The sequence below is a fragment of the Micromesistius poutassou genome (assembly GCF_964030765.1).
Source record: "Micromesistius poutassou genome assembly, chromosome: 23".
Taxonomy (NCBI): domain Eukaryota; kingdom Metazoa; phylum Chordata; class Actinopteri; order Gadiformes; family Gadidae; genus Micromesistius; species Micromesistius poutassou.
Genome location: NC_140293.1, coordinates 10,341,789 through 10,358,900, shown reverse-complemented (window position 1 = coordinate 10,358,900; position 17,112 = coordinate 10,341,789). Strand labels below are relative to the sequence as shown.

The following is a 17,112-nucleotide window of genomic DNA, read 5'->3' as shown; positions in this document are numbered from 1 at the left end:
TCATGTCCATGTCTTCTTGATGAAGAGAAACTTATTTTTAGGACACGTCGGCCAGCGCAATAATTGATTTAATATTAGAGCATGACCATGGGACATAAGTACAGGCAGTAAAGTTACCAAGGATACATTCAGTGAGACAACGGGTGAACAAGATTCTTATAGGGAAACGTTTGCATTGTGGGTAGGGAATATACAGTTAACAAAGGTAAGTGGGAGTGACCATTCTGGAGCATTTAGGATTGGCGGGAGAGGCCAAGTTAATTTGCAATACACTATGGGAGTGGACAGACTTGCAGTCTGGACAGACTTGCAGTCCTACAGACTGCAAGTCTGTAGGACAGGGCTGCAATCAGGGTTCTAAATTAACTTTATTGATTAACTTTCTAAAGTTACCAACCAATCAGAACCTCCTTCCTCTTCTCGCCCCCAGACGTCTGTCCAACCAACCACCGCCGCATTTAGTTTAAAGCAGTCGTTCTCAAACTTTTTCGGTCGTCCCCCACTTTGGACAAGGGGGGGGGAATGTTCCAGCCCCACCTGCCCCCATCGCCCCAACACAACGCTAATGAAATACGCCAAGCTTAACATTTCCAAATTTATCGAAGTAACATCAAGTTACATCACGTTGTATCTAAATTCTAACTAAATAACATCAAATAACAGCAAGTTCAACAATAGAGAAAATAAAAGTGCAGCTGTGTCATAACTTGCATCAAGTTCAAAAATAGAGAAAATAAAAGTGCAGCTGAAAGAAAAAAGAGCGAGACTTCTAGGAGTTAACTAGAACCGTCCACAGTGGATGATGTGCTTTTTTGCACCACGGCAATCTAAAGCACCTGCACGTCTCTATACCCCACCAGTGGGACGCGCCCCACTACAACCGCTGGTTTAACGTGACAACATCACGTAGCATCACCACAGTGCTCACGGGAAATGTAGTCAGTACTGCCCAGGGAGAGAGAACAGCAGAGCGGCTCTGAGATTGCCTCATGCATCACCGTCCAAACTGGCTAGTAAGTTTTTATGAACACCCGCCAAAAATGATTTTTAACCCGCATTTGGCGGAGTTGGCGGGTGTTAATTTAGAACCCTGGCTGCAATACAGTTAAACAAATCTACACGACAAAGAAGTCAGTGGATTGGCCTGGCCTCAGTATCAGACTCTGTGGCTCCAGTGGGAATGCAAGTCTGAACCACCTTGACCTCTCTCAGTTAGAGAGAGGAAGGGTGGTATCTTAAGGTCCAAGGAGAATGTAAACAGTTCCTTTTAGATTGACTAGTAATTATATAAAGAAGGTTTATATAGAAGGTTAATGAAAGGTTTGTAATTGTGTATTATAGTTATGATTAATATTTCCACGACACACTGATGCTATGGTCTCTCCATGTCCAACCGTTTCAGTTTCAGTCCTAAGTTTCGCTCTAAGTAGGCCTACTCCTAAATACGGCGGTTGACATATGATTAACGGTATCATATGTACGGTATCATAAGCTAGCCTACTACCATACATAAACATATATTTAAATATCAATGAAGTGATGTATACAAATATGTATGTTGGATTAAATATAAAGAAAGCATCACGAGTCAGAATTTGCACTGGGAATGCTTGCGTTTATTTTCATGCCTTCATGTGTATCAAAATATCTTTGGACAACCTTTATTATCATCATACATGCATTATTATAAAAACCTGAACCCATGCCGTAATGCATATAAAAATAAAGCCTCGGGTCCTGCCTTTTACTGTGGGTGACTGAAGTCCTGTTGGATGGGGTAATGGGCTGCTGCGTATGCCGGTGGGTTCGTGACCTGCACGGTGGTGGAGGAGATGACGCGCGTGTGACGGAGACGGCGTTCCTTGAGTTCCCGCGCCATCTGACAGTAGGAGCACGGGCTGCAGAATGTGGCGACGGTGCAGTCGTCAGCAATGGAGCCCTGCCGATGGCAGCGGGGAAGAGAGAAGACACACACACACACACACACACTCAATATTAATTAATTAATCATTAAATATATATTTATTGAATATTATATATAATATAACAATCTCTCTCTACGGGGACCGAAGGATAACAAGCCAATACCTTTTGTTTTTAAAGATTAACAACACTGGAGACAATTTGAACGAGAAGCAGAATACGGAGAGATGGTGGCAGGCCGCTGTCATGGGGCCAGACTTAGACTGGCAGGTTTTGTCTTTGATTTCATGGATAATCATTATTCAATCTGAAAGTGTGACTGAGTGAGTGAGTGAGTGAGTGTATCCCCCATTTTCCAACCACAAAGTTTAGGGGGTGTAAGAAAAAGGAAACCCTTGAGTGCTTATATGTTCACTCCTTGAAAAAAAGACAACTTATATATATTTTTTTATTATTATATATATATATTTTTTATTATTATTATTATTTTCTTACATTTCTTATTAATATTTTATGATATGTTTTGTAGTTGCTGCTGTTGTTTGTTTTGTTATTTGTTTGTCTGTTGTTTGTTTAAATTTAATTTAGTGGTTTATTTTACTTATTTAGGTGGAGGCTTCATATAAGCCAATTTGGGCTTTCTGTCTCTTCCTGCACTGATCTTTTTTTTTTTTTTTGTCTCTTCTCTGTATTCATGTCTTTTATAAAGTGCAAAATAAAAAATAAAAAATATATATCTTCTAAATAATTAAAGTGGACTTGAGGTGAGCGGTTGTGATGTCTCCCACGTGCCTTTATACGGTAGCGCTCTCTGATGGAGATCCGGAGGCCCATGCCCGCGATGGGCACCATGCCGCTCCACATCTCCAGCATGGGGAGACACAGCCCCTCGCCGTGGTCCGAGCTGACCTTACACGCGTGGCACGAAGGGCACCAGAACCCCAGGCAGCCTGCGCCAGGGCGCGTCACAGTTGAGACAAGTGTTATTATTTTTGACACGGTTGAATACTTGATTCTGATCGATCAATCATTTCCCACGGGCACGCATTACTTTTCAATAAAGGGACACCTCTCCTCCTTCCACAAGTTCCAAATCCTACATTAAAATCAGAACTACCGACCAGATGTCGTTGGACAACCCAGATAACCTATTTTCAACGCACAGTGGGAGAATATGAGCTGATTGTTAGTGACTGAGGCGTAAGCAGAGTGAACCACTGAGACTCTCCCTGCCACCACCCCAACGTCCACGGTGGACCTGGAGTCCACCACACCACACAAAACTACATTTGACAAGCCGTTAACATTGCAGGTCAGACGTATAAGAATCCGATTGGCCGAGCCATACAGAGTAAGCTCCCTCATTGGTGGACTGCAGACACTGGGGGTGGGGGGGCACATGGAGTCAGGAGCAGTAGGAACAGATACCCACATATCCCCATGTCGTCAAAGCAGTCGAACAAGCTGGAGGACCACATCTCCATCCCCGGGTCGAAAGCCCAGGTCGTCACTCCCGTGGTCACCATGCCGGGCTGGGAGGTCAGCACCGTCGCCATGACTACGGACGGACGAACACAGAGAAAGAGAACGACGATGAGAGAGCGATAGAGAGAGATGGAAAATGTCGGATGAGAGAGAGAGCGTGAGAGCCACAAGGTGTTACGGAGGGTGGTGTTGTCATGCAAAACCGAAATTTTGATTTCTACCCGCATTCAGTGGAAATGAGGCGTCTCGAAACTTGAGCCCATCTGGTTGAATAGGGAACCTACGAACTGTGGGTTTCCTGTCTGCCTACTAGGTACTGTTTTCTGTGAACAGAGAGGTACTGTCACAGCACCACGCAAAAACTTTGTCCTGTTTGTAACCACCTTTGTTAACTGAAACCACAGCTTGGGTATAACTAGTAATAATGTATAACAATGAACCAAATAAACCAACCAATGTCTTCAGGTCACTGATTAAGACATAAGGTCACAGAGGCTGAGAAATTGCTTCATATAAGGACAATTTGATCTTGGTAAAGTAGTAATGGTTTTTTGCTGCTGAAAAGCTTGCTTCACTTAACCTAAATTGCACTTAATTTTTCCTAGATTTGGGAAATAAACACCCCTCCAAACTGCACTGCCATTCACATGTCACTTTTTCACGTATGTAGAATTAGAGTTATATGTTAAATCTAAAATCTAAATCGACATGCTAAATTTAAATTTAAATCTTATATCAGAATCTAAATCCTAAATCGAAAAGCTTAATCTGAAGCTAAATCGTATATATAAATGGAAATCTTATATATAAATCCAACACCAAAAAAACTTGGTTGTACAGCCAGAAGGGAGGAGAAGTTCATATTCCCCTGCAGCATCTACAAGGGGAATGTTAAGTAGTAGGCCAGATCTGTGGGTTTCAGTCAATTAAGGCCTGATTTTGAATAAAATTTTGTTCTTGTGTTCTTGTCTTCTTCTTGGTGTAGAAGAAAGGATGTTCAGCATTATCCTGGTTGGAACCCTTTATTTACTTTAAATAAACCTTAAATTAGTAATTTTCTAATGGATTTGTCTTGCTTTTATATAGCATTACAGTTTATGAGATATGTATCAATGGCACAATTTACCCCAACGTATTCTCTCCAAAGGCACAACTCACCGGGGGCAAGTTGTGCCACGAGACCACTTTTTTTTCTGAAAGCTATATTTCTTAAACAGTTTATTTCAGATCCAAAGTTATTGTTGCCAGGGATGCACCACATCCTGAAATATACATACATATTTCATTTGGAGACATTACTGTCATGGCCTCACTTTAAAGTCACTTTGGGTAAAAAGTGGCACTACTCACCCCACTCTCCCCTACAATTAATAAAGGGAGTTACAAAATGAAGCCAACGCCAAGAATACTATGAAATACTCTGGACGCGAACTCGGGTCACGCCTATCACAGGGCAAGTGCTAGACCATTCACCAACACTGCTTTCAGAAACTCATTCAAAAACATATTTGCACTGTAAGAAATGTAAAAAACAGAGACATCTTTAAGACATGCAGGACCTACAGCTTTGCAAAAACCATGTGAAGGCCATGCATACAGGCCACTTGCAACAATATTTTAAATATTTTCTTCTCTATTACTCGCAACATAGGTTTAATAATTATTAATTGATCCCATTTCAGAACACTTGCTTTCAGTAACTAATTTAAACATATTTGCACTGGGAGGAAATCTCCAAAACAGAATAAAGTGCAAAAAAAAAAAATATATACGATTTTTTTATTATTATTTTTTTTTGCAAGCGTGCCAATGATTATGCGGCCACGTGCCAGTGGTGGCACGCGTGCTTAGGGTTGCCGACCCCTGAGACTGACTGTATCAAAACATTTTTCATGTTTTGAAATGTCTTGTGGATCAAGTTAAAAATATTTCGCAGATTTTGTGAATGGCTGATTGTACGAAAAAAGATAACCATATAGGCTATATATAAATATAATAAATATAAATGATCTGCCTTTCTTCCTTGGGGTGCCAAATGTCTTGGTGGTTTGAGTTGTAAACATTGAGACTAATGTTATTTGCCTCATATTGGTCAAGCTAATATTGTTTCTACGGTCATGGCTTTAGATCATTGTGATGTACGGACTGTGGCTGTGTGACACATGGTCCTGCCTCTCTGGTGGTTTGGATGGTAGACATTTGAAAACCAAATCAGCCACCGACCGATACAGCCAGATTTCCCTACCACACCGTCATTCTGCAGAGAAGTTGGCTGCAGATGTTCAGAATGCTTCTTCCTCTTTTATTGTTCCCTGCATTTACAGTATGTTTGTATTTCTACAACCCTGTAAATGGTGCTGCTACGTCGTGGCCAAGATGCACTTTAAAAAAAAAAAAAGCGATTCATTAAAAAAGTTAGATAAAAAATAAAATAGAAAACAAATATGAAAGTCGGGTTGTAACAAAAGTACTTTCAGGAAACTGAAGGTTCTTGACTTTTGTCATTGCCTCAATTTACACTTTTTTTTGTAAAAAACAGCATTCAACAAATAGGTTTATATTTGTTACGTAAATTCTCAATCTCAGATCCATGTTCATCTAATGTTAGATAGGCCTATAGGCTATTGTAGGAATAAACAATATTTAATTTATATTGATAATCATCATTCCAAATGGAAGCATTTGAACTAGCCTTAAGCATATCCTTAGAATAAACAATGCACACTGCACAACAATGCAAACAAACTAAAATAATTAGCCAATATTTAACCTCGACAATATGAAACGCCAAACACTGGAATGGACTACTCCAAATAATATTAATAAAAAATTGTGACAAACCTGCTTTTGAACGGAGCAAATGTCAGCCGAGATAAAGCTTAGATTATTCTGAACAAGTCTGAACAAGCAACTGTTGATGTTGCCCCGAATATTTATCCCCAGAGACTATCGTAGCTCGCAGGATGTAGCTACACCTCTCTCTCTCTCACTCTCACTCTCTCACACACACACACACACACACACACGACAAGTCTTAATGTGGTTGCTGGTTTGGAACGACACCATTGCAAGGTGTGCAAATGGAGTACTTGCAGAGAACAACCGCATGCTACTACAATGTGCCTCACCTAATTTGTTTGGTAAAAAGCATCTGCTAAAAGACAAACAAACTATGTTAAAATATATCCAGTAGAGGGAGACACAGGATCACATAAGGCCAACTTTTTTTGAGTACAAAAAAAAGTAGGCCTACATTCCTGTCCGTGTGCCAACGGTAGGTTACAACCGTAGTCTTTATACTTCAGTCACATTTAAGCGAGGAGATGAGAAGTTATGATACTGGAACTTTATTATTCCCGTAGTGTTTGAAGATCGCCCAAATGGGGCTGGAATGCAAATAAATATTGGTCATGTACACTATTTAGCAAAATTGACTAAACTTTCACTCGGAAAAAGACGTGACTCATTCAACAACATGTCTGAGCTTTCAAATATGTACAGTATGCCGAATATGACCCATAAGATTGTGTTGATCAAGGTCAGTGTTCAATGAATCTTAGGACTGCAAGCCGGTTATTATTCACTTAAAATTCATAACACAGTCCCTCCACAATACCTCCAGTATATTCCTGTTATTTATTACTTTGGTCATTTAGCGGAAGCTAAATGAAACTTGACTCACAGTGACCTTGAGATACCGGTCATTAAGGAACAGGTAGGTGCTAGACAGTGAACAGAGACAGGTCATTAAGGAGCAGGTAGGGGTTAGACAGTACAGAGACAGGTCATTAAGGAGCAGGTAGGGGTTAGACGGTACAGAGACAGGTCATTAAGGAGCAGGTAGGGGTTAGACGGTACAGAGACAGGTCATTAAGGAGCAGGTAGGGGTTAGACGGTACAGAGACAGGTCATTAAGGAGCAGGTAGGGGTTAGACGGTACAGAGACAGGTCATTAAGGAGCAGGTAGGGGTTAGACGGTACAGAGACGGGTCATTAAGGAGCAGGTAGGGGTTAGACAGTACAGAGACGGGTCATTAAGGAGCAGGTAGGGGTTAGACAGTACAGAGACGGGTCATTAAGGAGCAGGTAGGGGTTAGACAGTACAGAGACAGGTCATTAAGGAGCAGGTAGGGGTTAGACAGTACAGAGACAGGTCATTAAGGAGCAGGTAGGGGTTAGACGGTACAGAGACAGGTCATTATGGAGCAGGTAGGGGTTAGACGGTACAGAGACAGGTCATTAAGGAGCAGGTAGGGGTTAGACGGTACAGAGACAGGTCATGAAGGAGCAGGTAGGGGTTAGACGGTACAGAGACAGGTCATGAAGGAGCAGGTAGGGGTTAGACAGTACAGAGAAAGGTCATTAAGGAGCAGGTAGGGGTTAGACAGTACAGAGACAGGTCATTAAGGAGCAGGTAGGGGTTAGACAGTACAGAGACAGGTCATTAAGGAGCAGGTAGGGGTTAGACAGTACAGAGACCGGTCATGAAGGAGCAGGTAGGGGTTAGACAGTACAGCGACAGGTCATGAAGGAGCAGGTAGGGGTTAGAGGGGGCAACTTAAAGAGTCCTACAAGATAGTGTGCGGACACAGAGTATCAAAAATTATTTTTGTGAGCTATATCCAACAACTCATTTTTCAATCTTCCATAAAAAACTTAAAAAAATGTAAAAGGTCAAAATACCATACGGATAATAATAATAATAATAATAAAAGGACAAAAGGATAGAATATTTATACCAAACGATGAAAAGTCCTTTATTGCCACCAGAACATGAGTGAGAAAAAAAAAAGACACAATTGGACAGTGAGGAGTCGACCAAACAGCTAGTGTCACAACGGATGTGCACGCCCACACACACACACACACACACACACACACACACACAGGGGAGTTCAGACACACAAGGATTACAGTACAAGCACACACACGGAGGAGAGTGAGGTATAAAGGTGTACACAAAAAACAAAAGGGTCACAATTCTCCTCCCTTGTACACAGATACAACCCAGTACAAATACTTCAGTTCCTTTGCTCCCGCTTTCGATTGAAAAACGGCCACACACACACACACACACACACACACACACTAAGAGCCAGCAGCAGAATCTGTCGGGTTAGGGCCAACGTCCGACCGTATATATTTAAACTTTTATAGAACTCAAGTCGTAGTACATAATAATCCCTGACCCTCCCATCCACCGCCTCAAAATATCCAGTATATAAATAAGATATATACATATATGTTGGATATGTATTTAACCAAGGATGTCTTGTGGGTGTGTGCGCCAGGGAACCGTTAGGCTTGTTACAAATAAAGTATTTTGTTGGGGCGGGCGGGTTGTATTTATTTCGTTTTTTGTTACTTTCCATGTTGGACATTCAGTATGTACGATAGCAGCAGCTCCAGGAGAAAGAGAGATGTTTAGGGGAGTCAGATCTCTTTAAAAATCAAACCCCCCCACGTCTCCACGTCTTCATGCATGTGACGGGCACAGAGCGTCCTACGGAGCGGTTACCGCCTGACGCCATGCACGTTAGGAACTCAAAGACAAAAAGGAACTCACAAGAGAAAAGGGAATCAAAAAGATCATGTCGAGAGAGAAGAGGTTCACTTCCATTTTTGTTTTATTTGATAAATTGTATTTTGTGGAAAGAACAAAAACAAAAACAAAAAAAAAAAATTATGAAATTGCTTTTTGAGAGCGGTTACCAAGACAACAGGTGACGGCGTGAGAGCTGCGGGCCGCGTCACTGGCCAGGGCGCGCTTCGACTCCACCATGTATCTACGGCTGGATCATAAACCCAGAGGGGGACCCCCCCCCCTCCTCCCAACGACCTCGCCTGGCCAGCCTCCCTGAGCCCCACCTCCTCATCTCCGAGTGTGTGTGTTTGTGTGTATGTATGTGCGTGTGCGTGTATATGTGTGTGTGTGTGTGTGTGTGTGTGTGCTCAGTCCCGTGTGACCCCTCTCAGGCACAGTATAGGTTTCCTTTACCATTTCTTTATTCATTTGTCATTTTGTAGTCGATCTATTTCTTGTTCTGGCTACAGAGCTGCTGGAACTCTCCACCACCACTCCCCCCCCCCCACCCCCCCCCATCACTGAATACATGAGGGAGGCGGAGGTGACACGTGACCAAGGAGACTCTTAAGGCGAACGCCAGGACCCCTTATCCCACCCCTAACCGTTTAACTTTGTTTTAGTGGTCGCCGGATGCCTTTGCTGGACACCCCCCCCCCCCCACCCCCCCCTCCCCGCGCGCCCTCACACCTCCGACCGCGCCCACGCCCCCCCCCCCCCCCCCCCCCAATGCCGCCGCAGCCAATAGCAAAGAACAAGCACTTGAATTTCCTGTTTGGCACCAAACGTCCGCCGCTCTGTTTTTATGAACCCGTTCACCGCCGCCGCCGCTCCTGCACCCCCTCGCCACTAGTGACACCCCCCGACCGCGTCCAGTCATCACTCGCTCTCAGATTCATCCGTCCATCCCGTCTCTTAACCAAAACGAACAAAAGGAATCAAGACCCCTCCCTCGCTTTTATTCTTCTTGTGAAACAAACGGAAAAAAAAAAATCAAAATGATAAACTCAAGTTTTTTTTTTAAGTCTTTTTTTTTTTTTTTTTTTAATCTTCCCCAAATTCAAGGCACAATGTCAGTAAACCATAATCCGCCCCCAACGACCAGACCGCATCCCCGTCCATCTCGTCCTGACTTCGCCCCCCCCCCCCCCCCCCCCCCCCCCCCCCAACACACCCCCCGGGCGTGGGGCCGCCGCCCCGACGCCACGCAGGCAGCGACCATGAGCTAACAAAGTCCGCCCGCGTGCGTCCACGGCCGCCGCCCACCTCGCCGCCGCCGCCGCCACCGCCGCCGCCCCCCCTCTCTCTCCCTCTCTCGTTCTAGCTCGCTCTTCGTTTCTCGACGTTAAACGCGCTTCGATAGACGCGTCGGTTTTTTTTGGCGGGAAAACACGTACGATTTTTCGCCGTCCGACCCCCCCCCCCTCCTCCCCCTCCTCCTCAGTCAAAACCAAGTGATTAACAACAACGACAACAACGGAAATAATTGACATAACAAAAAAAAAAAGGACATTAGTTTAAAAAACTAAAAAACAAACAAACATAGAGAGTCTCGTCCTGTTGCGTGTTTCCGTATTTCTTTAAAAATCAGGTCGTTTCCACCAGCTCTGTTTTTGTTTTTTTTTGGTAAGCTAGTCATGTGTGTGTGTTTTTTTTTTCTTAAAAATAAGCACTACGTACTGATAGATAGGATAGCATACACCTTTCAACGTGTTTTTTTTAAGTAGATGCGTTTGTCGTATTTTTTTTTTTTACGTTACGTTTTTCCTCGCACGCGTAAATGAATTCAGATATTTTTCGTCAGGTACTTGTTTTTCTCTCTCGCTCTCTCGCTCTTCGGTTCAAGGTTAAAGTTAATGCAAGCAGGGACACAGATTGCCATGAGGTCTTGCTCTAGACGTGGATTCTTCCAGAAGGGCAGGGCCTCTCTATTTTTTCTTTTTTTAAATACACGTGGTTTGTGGTTATTATTTTTTTTGCTGTGGGCGCCGTTTCTCTACGAGACCCCGTTGACCAAGGCCTTGGTCTCGGCGGCGGTGGCCAGGCCGTTGCTGGGGGAGCCCTTGGAGGGGGCGCGCTCGTCCTTCTTGGTGCTGGTTCCGTTCTCCTGCGGGGGGGGGGGGTGGGGGGGGGGGGAGGGGAGGGGGGGGGGGGAACAGAGAGCAGACGTCACGCCACCGGCCTCCTCCGTGAACACGCAGAAACCTGAAACTCTGCTTCCAATGTGCGGCTTGTCAAGACACAAGATGTGACGTGAGGGATTGTGCGTTTGCTCTTTCCTAGACTCTGATCTCTCAGCTGAAGGTTTTCAGTTGACAGTTTTGGACGGCTGCTGAGATTCGATGGATACGCGGGAACGCGTCTCCATGTGCAAACTTGTTTTAGCAAAAAGGGAACTTTCAACTGGCGCTCGGTTCCTCATACGCTGAAGGTTGCACGCTAGTCCGCACCCGAATCCTTTGTATTAGTTTAATTTCCAGCCAGCTTGTCCCGACAGGTTGTGTGACTGGTTAAAAGCCATTGTACCATATTGTATTACTTAACTCCTCAATAGACAAATCATTCAGTCATGACCATGGACCGATTTGCAGGGACAAATGGACTCCTGGGAATGATCAAAACGTTGGTAATGCAGCAACGAGGTGTGAACGTTATGATGGAGCCAATGAGGCTGAGCTAGACCTGACCACTCATCGACTGATTGGGAGGGATCTTAAGAATGACGATGGCTGCACAGCCCTAGTCAGCGTCACACATTATGCATGGAGTCACGTTCTAATCCGCCTGTACTGCTCAGACATCCACCAGCCCCTTGGTGACATGGTACAGAGTCCTCCCTGAAGAGTGAGTGAGTGAGTGAGTGAGTGAGTGAGTGAGTGTACCTTGGGTTCAGGGGCAGTCTGGTTCTCCTTCTGGGGAACGTTCTGCCTGCTCTGGGACTCCGGGCGGGAGATGTAGTCTGCCACAGTCACTGGAGCGCAGCACAGGAAACACAACCAGAGTCAGCTCAGTCTAACTAGCATGTGATCGGTTGCAGGACAAAATTAACTTCATTGACCCCAGACAGGAAATGAGGGTGCCACAGCAGAAAGTACAGGACGGTGAAAATCAAAATCAAAAAGTAATATTATTTACAGCTGAGGCAAACATTAACGCATCCCCTTCATTAATATTTATTTGGTGATAAACCACTGACCATCAGGACCGGGCTTTGTTGAATAATCTAAATGGTAAACGGTCCTCATTTATATAAAGCGCTTTCACAGTGTTGACTGACATTCACCCGTTCATGCACACATTCACACACCGACGGCGGCGGAGTGGACCCCGCAGGGCGACAGCCAGCGGGTCAGGAGCGGTCAGGGTGAGGGCGTCTCTCTCAGGGGACACCTCCACACTCCTCTAGGAGGAGGAGCCGGGGATCGAACCAGCGACCTTGCAGTTACCAGCCGACCCGCTGTACCTCCTGAGCTGATGCCGCTCCGATATATCTAATCTATTGTTGTCGATTGTCGACTCCAGCATTCAGCAATCTGGTTTTTCGGTACGGCGGACTGCGCTATGAGCAGCAGGCCGTTGCTATGGGCGCCATTTCCATCTCTGTAATCGAACCGACTCTTTAATTGATCGGCAGCAATCTGACGTGTGTGGCGTGTGTGCCTGGGGGGGGGGGGTGGGGGCGGGGGGGGGGGGGGCGGAGCCAAAAGCCCTCACCTTGCTGTCTGTCACGGCTGGCCGAGCCACCCTCGGGGCGGTTGCCGCGGTTACGGCGGCGGCGGCTTCTGTTGCGACGCTGGGGTCGGCCCTCCTCGTCTGTGAAAGGGTCAGGTTAAAGACTCAGACACGTGTGTGTGTGTGTGTGTGTGTGTGTGTGTGTGTGTGTGTGTGTGTGTGTGTGTGTGTGTGTGTGTGTGTGTGTGTGTGTGTGTGTGTGTGTGTGTGTGTGTGTGTGTGGTCAATCCTCATCAGTCATGAGTCTTGCGTCAGTGTCAGGGAGGAGTAACGACACTGGGCTGCGTCTAAAGGCCACACTCCATCAGAGGCCGTAATCAGACCCCAACCTTTACATCCCAGCTCTGGGGGGGGGGGGGGGGGGGGGGAGCTGCAGCAGTGCTTTTGTTTCTACAACAAAAGCCTTTTCCCTTCTATTAACAAAAGCACAAGAACGCCCCCGTCTGATCAGTAACACGCTATTTCCTTCCGTTTTAAAAAAAACAAACCAAAAAAAGCATCTTCCACCTGTACACCACAAGACACCTGCTGGTATTCAGCAGAGAGTCTCTGGTTTGAGGCTCAACAGGACAAGGAGCTCTTTTGTTCCAAGTGCAATACGGTTGCTAAATTTGCACAATTAGCTAGATGAGTAGTAGTGTAACAGTGTTTTTTTTACTTATAGTAGTTATAGTAGTTGGTGTTATTATTTGTGTGTGTTTATCTGTTGTGCTTACTGTACCTGTATGTTAACCTGGCTGCAAGACAAGTTTCCCTCAGGGGACAATAAACTGAAACTGAAACTGAACTGAACTGAGAGATTTGCATTTGCTTAGCACAAGAACGCCCCCGTCTGATAAGTAACACACTATTATTTCCTTCTGTTTTAAAAAAAACAAACCAAAAAAAGCATCTTCCACCTGTACACCACCAGGTGACGGCTGGTATTAAGCAGAGAGATTTGCATTTGCTTGCTTCTTAAAAAAAATAAAATAAAAACACCACACAGCGTCGATAGTCTTTGCGGTGAACTCCCGTCCTGTGGTCCCGTCTGCCGTGACCCCCCCCCCCCCCCGCCGCCCCCCCCCCCGCCGCTCACCTAGTCCGTTGTCGCTGGTGGCGGCCTGGCCGTCCGACTCCTCGGTGGCGGCGTCCATCACGCTGGGCTCCTGGTCGTTACGGCGACGGCGGTCGCGGCGGCGGCGGTCTGCGCCCCCGTCGGCCGCGTCGGGCTGCTCTCCCTCGCCCTCCAGCAGGGAGTAGGGGTTACTGTCAGGGTCCTTCAGCACTACACACACACACACACAGGGAGTAGGGGTTACTGTCAGGGTCCTTCAGCACTACACACACACACACACACAGGGAGTAGGGGTTACTGTCAGGGTCCTTCAGCACCACACACACACACACACACACACACACACACACACACACACACACACACACACACACACACACACACACACACACACACACACACACACACACACACACACACACACACACACACACACACACACACACACACACAACGCCGTTCCAGCTGTGGTTTGAGAAGCAACAGCTGGATCTTTACTGTAAGCAATATTTTTTTTTCGTAGGATAAGTCTGGGATCGTGGCCTCCGATTGGTTAGAATGGCGGAGCTCTCGGAGCTCTCCTCCGATTGGTTATGGTTAGGGTTAGGGTTAACCATGACCCTAAACTCCCACAAACAGCTAGGACTAAATCGAAACACGATCTAAAAAGGAAGAGCCTTCTAACCAATCAGAAGCCAGAATCCCAGACTTATCCTACGAAAAAAAAAATATTGCATACTGTACAGCAGCACAAGGGTTTATCTCCCTGGAATTACACGAGTCACAACAGCAGAGGGCGCCAGACGTCTGCACAACCAGTGTCCCCCCATCCCTCCCCCATGCAAAACACAAGACAGTCGGTCGTTTTTAACAATGTTTGCATGATCATTATTTGGAAATAGTTCTCTTTAATTAATAGTTAATCATTTTCTCTTTACATGACCAAGATTTGGTTATCAAAAAGAAAAACTTTTCATAACATCTTGACATGAGACTTGTATTGGAGCCGCTGCTGTATGACCCATTAACGTGTTGCAGGGCGGTTGATGTTCTTATGTTGCATCTCGTGTTAACCAGAAGACCCAGCGGGAGAACGGCTGGGCCCCGTGGCAGCAGTGGGCCGTCTGTCGAGGGTCTTATCGTGAGGTACGCGGCGCTAAACCGGGCACTGAAACCCTTCAGACCGGGCAGGTCACCGGCTCCTCTCCACCACCAGACCAGCCAGCATGAGGCCGTCCTTCTTAGCCTGCCAGCCCCCCCCCCCCCCCGGGGGCAACAGGCCACGGACCTCCAGCTCCTCCAGCCTGTAGCAGCGCACCGACGAAGCACTGCCACCCTCACGGTGTGGAGACGTCAGCCGGCGGGGTGAGGCGGGTGAGGTGGGTGAGGTACCTGAGCTGATGGAGTTGGTGGGTCTGGCGCCGGGCCCCCCGCGGCCCCGCCCGGCGTTGGCCCCCCGGCCGCGGCCGCCGCGCCGGGCGCCGCGCTCCTCTCCGCCCACGCCGCGCGGACGCTGCTCCCGCTCCGCCACCTCCTCCGACTCGGAGGCGTTGGACAGCTCAGAGTTGGTGCCTGCGGACGGACGGGAGGTCGGGGGGGGGAGGTTAGGATTCGTTGGTCAAATGAAAAAGGGGAGGGGTGGCAGTGGGCCACACTAACGCTGCGTTTCCAGGCAACCCGTCACCCGTGTTTTCACAACCTGCTGCCAGATCGGTGTGCTCCCAGTTACAGCTCGCTAACCCGTGAACTCACGGGCTAAACAGTGTCCCTGGAACGCAGAATAATGCTGCGTTCCAGGGACACTTTTTAAACACTTTTTAGTATTGAGTTGCGGGTTTGACTGCCGTTCCAGGGCACTCTCACGGGTAGAAGGTTGTGAAAACACGGGTTACGGGTTGCCTGGAACGCACCATCATTTAAAACCATATATATATATATATATATATTTTTTTTTTTTTCAATATTTGGCCTTCCAGCCACTCTAAAAACACTACAGGGGTTTTTGGTGGACAGGCGTATTGTAGCCTGACATCTCCAGACCGATATGCAAATGGGAATTAGTCAATTCCCCAATTGGATAGGCTCACTGCAGCACTACGTTTTTTTAATTAAACATTTGCCAAATCCTGTTGGAAGTTAGGCTTTTTCTTATCAACAAAAGCTTAAAGTGCAGTGGTTGGATCGGCTGTCCAGTGCGTTTAACACGATAGCTGACCCAACAGACTGTTTCCACAGGAGCTGCAGCCATCTTGGCCATCTCGTCGTCGTATCAAACCCCGCCCCACACGAGATACAACAGCTGTGATTGGCCGACCCAGGACAGATCTGCTGGAAATCTGACGGAGCGGACTGCCGGCGAATATTTAAAACACACACTGGGAGAATGGTCTAGCTCCCCGGCTAGGCGTAAGGCATTGCCCCAGCCTCGTAAAGTCTTCGTCCAGCAGCCCCCAATCGGAGTCTAGCCCCGGTTCTACCAGACCGTCGTACTTCATGTCATTTGCACAGAGATTCTGGCCGCTCTCCATTGACAAACGTTAACTCACTTGAAGGCGGGTGTCTGTTGGGAGTTTAAAACTATTGGATCTGCCACCCAGTGCCGCTCTGGATCTGCCATAACCAATCGCTAACATTTGGTCTTCGGACTACGACTCTCTAAGCTAGCGCCTGACCTCAACGTCAACGTCAATGTCAACGTTCTCAGCCACTCCCCTCTGTTCTCTGATTGGACGGCCAAAAAAAAACAGTCATAGTCATTTCCCGCCCCCTCACCATAGCCACCAGAGTACTGACTGTTGGAGGGGCGCCGGCCGCGGCCCCGCCCGCCGTACACGCGCGAGTTGTGCAGGGAGTTGCTGCTCTCGTCCGTCAGGTAGCCCTTCTCCCGCTCGCCGCCGCCGGGGCCCCCGGCGCCCCCGGGCCCCCCGGGGCCCCCGGGCCCGCCGCCGGTGCGGCCGGAGGGGGCGCGGTAGCCCACGCCGATCTGCCGGAGCTGCTCGTCAATCTGGAGACGCTCCAGACGCAGCTGCTCCACTTCCTGTACAGACAGGAAGCGGGGGGGGGGGGGGGGGGGAGGAGAAGCAAGAGTCAATATTAGTGCGGTCAGTTAAAAGGCGTTGATTTGAATTTTTTTTTTAGATCATCATTAAAAAGGTCCCATGGCATGACATTTTCACTTTGAGGTTTTCTAACATTAACATGAGTTCCTCTAGCCTGCCTCTGGTCCCCCAGTAGGTAGAAGTTGCGTTAGGTGTAAAACGAGCAGTAGGTATCTTGCTCCGCCTTTGAAAAAAATAAAGCTCAAATGCGTTGATTTGGGATCCGGCCCCAT

General features: G+C 46.9%; 2 protein-coding genes across 2 annotated transcripts in view; both read right to left on the bottom strand.

The window, feature by feature from the left end:
- Positions 1-1,600: 1,600 nt before the first annotated feature.
- LOC311368327 (cornifelin homolog B-like) lies at positions 1,601-6,338 on the bottom strand. Its single transcript, XM_084487131.1, has 4 exons — positions 6,250-6,338; positions 3,356-3,481; positions 2,716-2,873; positions 1,601-1,939 (listed from the first exon to the last, which is right to left on the bottom strand). Exons 2-4 carry the CDS (start codon positions 3,477-3,479, stop codon positions 1,745-1,747), a joined length of 477 nt encoding a protein of 158 aa, XP_084343257.1. The 5' UTR covers positions 3,480-3,481; positions 6,250-6,338; the 3' UTR covers positions 1,601-1,744.
- A 3,367-nt stretch (positions 6,339-9,705) lies between these two features.
- LOC311368800 (RNA-binding protein FXR2-like) overlaps positions 9,706-17,112 on the bottom strand; it is a 12,668-nt gene continuing 5,261 nt past the window's right edge. Inside the window, exons 4-9 of the mRNA XM_084487569.1 lie at positions 16,554-16,818; positions 15,174-15,353; positions 13,803-13,991; positions 12,707-12,805; positions 11,875-11,963; positions 9,706-11,099 (exon numbers count right to left, since the gene is read on the bottom strand). Coding sequence (XP_084343695.1) covers positions 10,989-11,099; positions 11,875-11,963; positions 12,707-12,805; positions 13,803-13,991; positions 15,174-15,353; positions 16,554-16,818 — 933 coding nt within the window. The 3' untranslated portion in view covers positions 9,706-10,988. The remainder of the gene's footprint in view (positions 11,100-11,874; positions 11,964-12,706; positions 12,806-13,802; positions 13,992-15,173; positions 15,354-16,553; positions 16,819-17,112) is intronic.